Below are 8,569 nucleotides of genomic sequence, written 5' to 3' on the forward strand. Positions count from 1 at the left end.
AAGCGTACAGAGCGAGAGCATGAGCTGAGGGGACGGGATTTGTTCCCGGTTTCTTCGAGTCTGCAATCGAAAGCCCTTCCAATAAGCTACCGGACCTTCCCGAGTGAGTCCGCTATCCGGTGAGGGTGTTATCTCTCGCGTGACGCCTTATGTTTTACCCGCCACTCTATAGTATATCCTTTTTCTGAGCTATGTTTCTTCAGAACCTAAATCATTTCACCGGCTTCATACAAATAGGGAAGCAAATAAGGCGAGAGCAAAGTGATCTCATCATCATCCACACGATTACAGCAGCATGACCGGTCATGTCATCTCCTCTTATCTTGGCACCCTATAACAACGCATCGTGACTCGCCGCCTACCAACTAATGGGGGACTTTTTTCTTCTTCTTCTTCCTTTTTTCCAATACCGGGGAATACCGTTTTTATTTCATAAGTAGAGCATAATTTCATAACCTATTAGTTACTATACCACAGTTCACAGTTTCTATTCAGCGAAATTCTCGATTTCAACCGTCTCTCCAAACATTACCAACCGTCCGAGCGGTATGATTATTTCAAATACCAAAACTTTACACCTATAACAAAAGTTAGTGCCAGGATGCTGGCGATTTACAATATCAAAGACAAACAAAAAGTAGGAAAGAAAGGTGTGCGAGAAAAGGAAACAAAGTTCAAATGTAGCTCTGACGCAAACTGTCACTAAAGTAGAGGGTAAGAGAGTGTAAAGCTTCCATCAGTGCAACTAGCATCAGTGGCAGCGTCAGCGAACCAAGCTTCCCGCCGGTACTGGACGCGTTCGGGACGCTGCGCCCGGCCGTCCGCTCATGACGCACGATGATGCTGGCTGTGGTAGTGGTGGTCGTCATCGTACCCGGAGGGCGGAGCACGGTTTCCTGACGTTTTGCCGCCGGCGAGCGTCTCCTTCCGCCTGACGCTACTGGCTCGGAACAGCGCCGGCACAGTAGCTTGAGATCAGTATCACTGAAGGAGCGTACCTGTCGTCGGTGGTGTTGGTAACCATCATCATCATCATCATCATCAGCTTTATCATTCTGATCGGGTGCGGTGGTTCGGTTAAGACTGTGTGTTGATGCTCGCATAGTGGATTGCCCGTTGCCATTGTGGCCGCCGTCGTGTAGCGATTCAAATCACGAGATAACGGCTACCGGTGTATCGCTAATCACCGGTTCGTACGTTCGCGATGAATCGATTTCAAGCAGTATGAGCTGCAAGCAAAGAGCGAGGGGTATTAAAGCGTTAGAAATTGATTTAATTTACGCTGTCCACCCCTTTTCTTACCGGCGGATGGTCAAACTGCATCGTACGGAACTCGTCCGTAAAGGTGAGCACGTAGAAGCAGAACGCGGTCGCCACTATCCATTCCGAGATCGAGCTGGCGACGTGATACTCCCAGCCTCCGTCCGACGGGTACCATTTGCGTGGATCGGTACCACGGAACAGGATGTGCGAGATGACGCCCGTCACGGCGACGATCATGAAGAAGATGGTACACACCACCGACAGTGCCATCCGGAGGTTCGCTTTCTGCATCGAGCCCATGTACGGTTGGATGTAGTAGGAGATGTACGACTGTATCCAGAAGTACACCGTACCGAGCCCGAAGCTTAGAAACGCACCGACGTAGTGTACGATGCGTACGTTCGTTTCCTGAAAGTTGCCGACGATGCTGATCCCGAGACAGGAACCGATCCCGATCCAGAACGCGACGTCACTGCACCGGCCCAGTGCCTGCCGGACGTCACTGTGGCGGTAGGAGAGTTCCTGTATCTGTCGGTACCGCACGTAAATTGTGATGCCGACTAAGCAGGGAGAGCAGAAAATGTAAAATTGCGTCGTAAATCCTGTGCCCTTGCCGATGAGCTGTCTATTTCTACTTACGCAGCACACATCCCATATTGATGAACTGTCCAAAGACGCAGCTTTCGGGTGAGTAGGTAGCCGCATCGCTAATGTACGGTACGGTCGGTACAACATGGCCCTGCAGTACGGCAGCAATGTACCTTGGAAAACAGAAATCGAAATCCCCGTAAGCGCCATTAGTTCGAGGCCGGACCCTTTGTTTGCCAGAACGCAAATACTTACGTGCCGATGAAGGTGAAATTGAACAGCAAAAACACACTGATTGGAAGTAGGTACAGCTTCGACATGATAATGCTTTTCACGTGCGGGAAGAAGAAAAATTAGGAAGGAAAATTTTCCGGACACACACTCCCGATGCAAATCGATGCAAACTCAACGGGCGGGGGGAAAACTAAACCGACCGAGGCGGGGGGGTTTTAATTCCGTGTGCACTTTCCCATCGAGTGAGTAAGGTGCCGTGTGTTTGTGTGTATGCAGCTGACTCATGCAGTTCTTTGCAATTAACGCGTTACGCTAGGTTGCGCATCGTAAGGGTGATCGGTGGGATTTACTAGACGCTTCCGACAAACCGCTCCGAAGACGGCGTATGACAATCCTTGTTTTTCCAGGGCCCCCGATTGAACTGCTATTGCTTTTTCCGATACCACAACAGTAGACAAAACAAGTATCCGAGCCGCTTCCTTCTGTTGCGATGGGATTACTCTACGCTTCTGCGGTTTGTTTTGATGTGATGCGTCGGGCTCTCTCTCTCTCTCGGGCTTGACAGCTGTCAGTTGGTGTAACAATGCGAACGTACGAAACTGACAGCTGACAGTTGGCTACGGAATTGTGTTTGTATAGGAATAAGTTGTGCGCAGTGCAAAACTCCAATTTTTGTAGAATAAAATTTTAAAAAAATGGTTAAATCGCTAATATTTTATAGCATTATTTTTCGTTGCGTTAAAGCTAACTGAAATGTGAGTATTGTAAATATTTACTTCTTCGCACCATTTGCCTTGCTCTAGTGATGGGCGCTCCCGAGCGGAGCCCGCTCCGGAGTCGGCTCCAACTTAATTCCGGAGCCGGCTCAGACTTTATCCCGGAGCCGGCTCCGGTCTAACAGCTCCAGAGCTGGCATTGCTCCGATGGCTCCGGAACTGGCAACGCTCCGACGGCTTCGGAGCCGGTACCGCAACAACTGCTTAGTAGCTGACTGCATACCAAAGACTTTGGAAGCGGCTTCAAACAATTTTTTTCAGTCTACAGCATTTTACACGGGCGCAATTTTCGAATCGTTACTCTACAAAAATGTAATGCTTCTCGGTCCTTGGTTGGCAACAAATGAAGAAAACTTTTCCTTTGTTCAGTGGAGCCATGGAGCTGTGTTTTCAAAACCGTTGGTATGAGGTCAGCTCCGGCGGCGTTAGTGCGGTGCCTTAATTTTACCAGTAGTTGGATAGTCAGTTCTGTAAACGAGTAGAAGGTGCGGATAGGATTCGAGGGAGACACTACTGCCTCGATCACCGGTCCGTCCTGTCCCTGGAATATGTGTCCTGTGAAAATCTTCCCAGACTTCTTAACGTGCTTCTGATGGACTTCTCCTGCTCCTGTAGTAAAAAAAACGGCACCACTACCATTTTAGCCACTGCACTGGAGAAACATTAACTAGATTATACGTTTATCAGGAATTTCAGAGACTACAATCTACTGAAAGATGAGAGCAAAAATAGCTATTTTTCTAGATGTTAGATGTATGAACACAGTACGGTGAGATGATTGAAGGAAATGATTAACTTATCAGATGCAAATGATTGTTGTCGTATATTGACTACACAGAGCATCCTTTTATTCAGAATAAAATCGATTTTGCATAACATGATAAACAAGAATGGTACAATAAATAGAGCAGAAGGAAGGGAGAAGTCAAGCAAGGTATTAACGCAATGCACCGTCAATAGGCTGGTCAGTTTAGTGACTATCCAGATACGAATGCGTTAAGTCCTCTTGAGGTTATAGTACCAGAGAGACGAACATGTGTCACATACAGCTTAAGGATACAATCAGACAAGCATAGGAGATCATCCATTTGCGCTAATAGCACTTTCCTCGCTATCCTGACTTCTCCTCCTTCTCCGTGCTATATTATAGGTTGTGTATAACCAGCTAAGCGGTACGGCATGCAGATGCGCACACACGTCTAATTCTCAACGTCCTCTTCTCTGCAGTGATTTGCATTTAATGCATCGGGTTTTGGGTTAATATATCGGTGCTATAACTATATTACTTCGAGCACAAAACAATAACGACTATCATAGCTAGATCTATATAATCTGTTCTTTTTTTCGTCTATTGGTAACTATACCGAGCAACACATTATACTTGCTATCTTGTTAACGTCGGCGAGGGCAACGACGGAGACGACAAAATCTCGAATGGAGGATAAGTAAAGAGGAGGATGTAATGTATCACCATTCGGGGGTTTTTTTTGCAGCTAAAGCCATTCTAACAAACAATAAGTGGCAGTGGCAAACACAACTCCCTTTGCAATACGATTGCTTATTTCTTATACAATGTTACATAGTACGTACGATGCGTGTAAAACCGAAACGTTGAGATTACTTGCTGTTGAATTCCAAAAAAGCGCTGGCCCAAAAGTGTCTTAGCTACACAATCTTGATGGGGTGTTCCCGTCCATTCCCAAAAACAAGTCCGTGGTCCACTCAACCGTGCTGATATCACGACGTCGTGTTGGAAGTTGCTCTCGGCAGCTTGATATACTTCCCGTGTGGACACTGGTGGCGATCGGGCTTGACGCTTTCGGAATTCACCCGCTGCTATTTGGTCGCGACGCAATTTTTCGTAATCGGTGGCAGGGACGTCGTACCGTGTCCACCGCCAACACCGGCCGGTACGGTGTGATGATGATGATGGTGATGGTGGTGACCGTGCTGCTGCTGCTGATGATGGTGATGCTGCTGTTGATGGTGCTGCTGCTGGTGCTGGTGCTGTTGCTGCTGCTGCTGCATGCACTTGTTATGGCGACAGATCTCCTTCCGCAGTTCTGACAACTTTTTCTCCATCTCCTTCTTGCGCTGTAACGATTAGAATAGCGAGTGAGATTGAGAGCAGTGGATGCAAACATCTCGAAACACTTACCGCTACTTCATGCTCCAGTTTATCCTGCACGATGTGAATCTTTTTCCGTAGATCCATAATGCCTCGCACTAGATGATCGGCAGTGCTTTTCATGTTTGCCTACAAAAGAGCAGTTACCAAATTATTCATCAAGGATTGCGATAGGCGCCATAACCACAATATGGCGGACTTACCATGATTTTTAACTTCTCCGGCGAATGGGGTAGACAGCTCGGTGCATCACCCTTCAGTGGACAGTTCTCGGGCAATCGAGCCAAACACGGGCGACGCCTGCGGCATCCCTCCAGATGCCAGGTGACGTGCTCGATCTGGTGCTGCAGTTTTGCCTTCTCCCGGCAGAGCGCTTCTCCCTTTGCCTGCAGCTCAGCCAGCTGCTTCTTGCGCGCTTCATCAAACTGCAAACAGGTCGAGAGTTCCCGAGGTTGGGACCATTACTATCACTGGTCTTGACTTGGAGATTTGGAAACATTTTTGTACACGTACACTACATACCTTCGCTCGACGGAGCGCTTCCTCTTCCTGCATCTCCTTGAACTTGAGCGCTAGATTCTTGTAGTTGGACTCGATCTCGTGACGCTCCTTCAGTACATTGTTGATAGCCTGCAGGACATTAATTTCTGCAACGAAACAGATCCAATACACGATTGTGTCTCGCTTGGTGGTTGGTTTTATGAGCCTAAGGTCGTTCCCGGTAAACTTTTGGGCGTTATCCTTCAAAGTTTACTGTAATGTGTATTTAGCATGCTCATCTACCAAAGTTCTCAACAGCGAAACGAAAGAGGCAAGTTTTAATCTACCTCATCTATATCTTTGTACCGTTGTTGTTACTCTATTAACTCAGCTACTGCTGCTATGCCTATCAGAATTATCAGTGCATTATAACTTCATCATAAATCGATTGCTATCTTTGGGAAAATCTTTCTTCAGATTTCTGGAATTTGTAGTGAGGTATAGACAGTGGCGGATGAAGAACTTTAGAGGCCATAAGCCCAATAAATATTGGAGGCTCATAACACGATGAATCTGTTGACCGGGAAAGAGTCAGAATCAAAGTAGAGGTATTATACGAAGTCTCTTGTGAAGTTTGGAGCCTTCTAAATGGTCGAAGCTCCCAAGAGCTCACAACCAGCTTACAGCAAAGGTATCCCTTGGAGCCTATCAAAAGCTCGTTGTCCCAAATATCTACTTAGTATCCTTTTTATCTCTGGATATAGAAAGATATATTTCAAATATAACGGTTAGATCTCCAGTGGTAAATGGCCATAACTCTAGGAAGATGATATTGGGAACAGCTTTACCCATCTACGAGTAAGTTAATCATAATTCGTGTTTATGCCATCGATAGATCCTCATGCAGCACCGTTTGTCATTGACCTATAGCAATCGCGCTGATAGTAACCCAGTTCGATGACATCGTTGCCCTAGTTCTGCTTTTGGAATTTTTGGAAATCGCGCAAAAGCGTAATCTCCCTACTGCACCTCCCACAAACCAGATACTATTTTTGGCAACAAAACCCCCGCATGCAAAAGGAGTTTATGCCTCCTATTAACCAAGCATACCTGCCCTGTCATAGTTCTCTTTTGTGAAGGTGTCTCCCCCACTATTCGGGGTTTTCTCCCCCCAACTTTCTGAGGGCGCGTATGACACGGGATAACACGGCAACAATTGAACATTCCCAACCCCTCCAACGACTCCTCAGGCCTTTTTTCCAACCCTTACTATGTTGCTCGATCGTCAGGTTGACCTCGTAACCTGATTATGAGTCTTATCCTTAAAGCAAGTCGCTAATGGCCCTTTTGTACTATTGTGACTAGTAAGTTACATAGTTTAAAATAAATAAGTGCTAATTTTAATTATGTTCTAACATGAAGCAATTCGTAAGTAACACACCTCCCGGAGCTAAGTACAAGCCTAACTGCTTCTTAAAACTACCGGGACTGTTCCCGAAGGAGTTTGCCCATTTCGCACGACGTCAAAGGAAACGCTACTACAGTCACATCACGCACGCAACCGTGCCACCAGCATTGGGAGGGAGATGTAGCAATCGTACCGGAATTTGTTTGTTCAGAAAACCGTTTTTCTGCCCAACTCCACACAACCACGCTGACCTCCTTTTTCGCATGGTAGGACGGTCTGCTCAGCGGCCTATTACCGGGCGTAGCGTTCTACCTAGGCTAACCGAGATGCCCCCGCGGTTTGATGTTTGTTAGATCAATGACAAAAGGCAATAGGTTAGATGCGGAAGCAGAACACACATAAATATAACCCCCCCTACAAACAAACCGTTCAGGAGGCCTGTCTACCGCATTAGCTTACTGCGCGACACTGGGAGATAACAAAGAGAGGTATGGCAAGGAGTAAAGGGAACTATTATACTAACAACTGGAACCATTGGATACATTGTTCGATACACAGGATAGACAATTTGCACATCATACGATGCAATGATATTGACGTTTTAAGTATCCCCCGTCCGAAACTTGATCTATTCTTAAATCGAAGTCTAGAAGCTAAGTGGAGCAAGGAATCTTACTTACTTTCTTCATTTTTGCTGATGCGTTCCTTAATTTCATCCAGGTTGGCAGGTGATAGCATGTCGCGTTGCAGCTGGAAGAATGGTGGGCCACGTCCAATATGTCCACTGTGTCCAGTGTACTAGATCCTCGTCATCCAACGTGTGATGATGCGTCGTTTAGCAGGCAACCAGTTGATTGATGATCACCAGCATGCCTGCAGCCATGTTTTATCTTGTTGGTTGAGGTTTGGTTGTGGGATGCGGTTAGAGATACGTTGATTTCGCTGCCTAGATTCTTCAACCACCACACGGACACTAACCACCACTGAGCACGTTGCGTCAAACTGGTACAATCGAACCAGTAACTAACCACCTAGGTAGCCTGGGTAGGAGTGTGCCACGTAGCAGTACAACCTGCACCGATCGACGGATATCAACTGAAGTCAAGCACCGAACTCACGGGTATCCAGAACTCCGAATGGTGCATAAAAACCCAGCCCATGGGCTCGTATAGCCATCGGTAGTCTGCAAAAATGCTAGGTGTTCTAGGAGGTGGGGAAGCTTGTTTACATCCGTTGCCGGGAAAGCCCAACCAGTCGGCTGCCATACACGAAGAATACGTAGACGTATTCGGTAGGCAGGCATAAATGAGGGAAAGACCGACAGATGGATCTCTCGTTTGCGTTCGGGTGCCCGTTGTGGAGTTCCGTTCGCTATCTGCAATGCTCTGCAATGGCTCTTCAGACATTCTTCAAACAATTCTACCCATATTCTTGTCCTTGACGGGGGTACAGAGACTTTAGAAGTTCGGGACTCATCCTCTGGTATGTTTGGCGAACTCTCCATTTCTCCAACTCCATTTAATATCACGTCAGAGCGTCCAGATGAGTGCTGGAATCGTCGTCCAATATTATGATGCCACTTTATTATTACGTTAAATTGAATTCTATGAAATTTGGTGGCCGAACACAGAAAAAAAAAATCATTCCCCACAACTTTTTCATCATCCCGAAAAAGGATGGACAAGCCCGCGC

General features: G+C 46.7%; 2 protein-coding genes across 3 annotated transcripts; both read right to left on the reverse strand.

Moving 5' to 3' along the window:
- Positions 1 to 388: 388 nt before the first annotated feature.
- On the reverse strand, positions 389 to 2,616 carry LOC118517419 (DNA damage-regulated autophagy modulator protein 1). The gene is made up of 4 exons (XM_036063526.1): positions 2,107 to 2,616; positions 1,903 to 2,024; positions 1,303 to 1,823; positions 389 to 1,229 (listed from the first exon to the last, which is right to left on the reverse strand). Exons 1-4 carry the CDS (start codon positions 2,169 to 2,171, stop codon positions 1,152 to 1,154), a joined length of 786 nt encoding a protein of 261 aa, XP_035919419.1. The 5' UTR covers positions 2,172 to 2,616; the 3' UTR covers positions 389 to 1,151.
- Positions 2,617 to 3,583: 967 nt separating this feature from the next.
- LOC118517420 (ERC protein 2-like) lies at positions 3,584 to 8,447 on the reverse strand. Of its 2 annotated transcripts, none has more exons than XM_036063529.1 (5): positions 7,558 to 8,447; positions 5,512 to 5,636; positions 5,193 to 5,414; positions 5,020 to 5,118; positions 3,584 to 4,955 (listed from the first exon to the last, which is right to left on the reverse strand). In XM_036063529.1, the coding sequence occupies exons 1-5, from the start codon at positions 7,613 to 7,615 to the stop codon at positions 4,698 to 4,700; spliced, it is 762 nt and encodes a 253-aa protein (XP_035919422.1). In that variant the 5' UTR covers positions 7,616 to 8,447; the 3' UTR covers positions 3,584 to 4,697. The 2 variants fall into 2 exon arrangements, with proteins under 2 accessions (XP_035919422.1, XP_035919420.1); XM_036063527.1 differs by having other exon boundaries at positions 5,503 to 5,636.
- Between the last annotated feature and the right edge of the window lie 122 nt (positions 8,448 to 8,569).

Source organism: Anopheles stephensi, chromosome X, assembly GCF_013141755.1.
Source record: "Anopheles stephensi strain Indian chromosome X, UCI_ANSTEP_V1.0, whole genome shotgun sequence".
In the NCBI taxonomy this organism is placed as follows: Eukaryota; Metazoa; Arthropoda; class Insecta; order Diptera; family Culicidae; genus Anopheles; species Anopheles stephensi.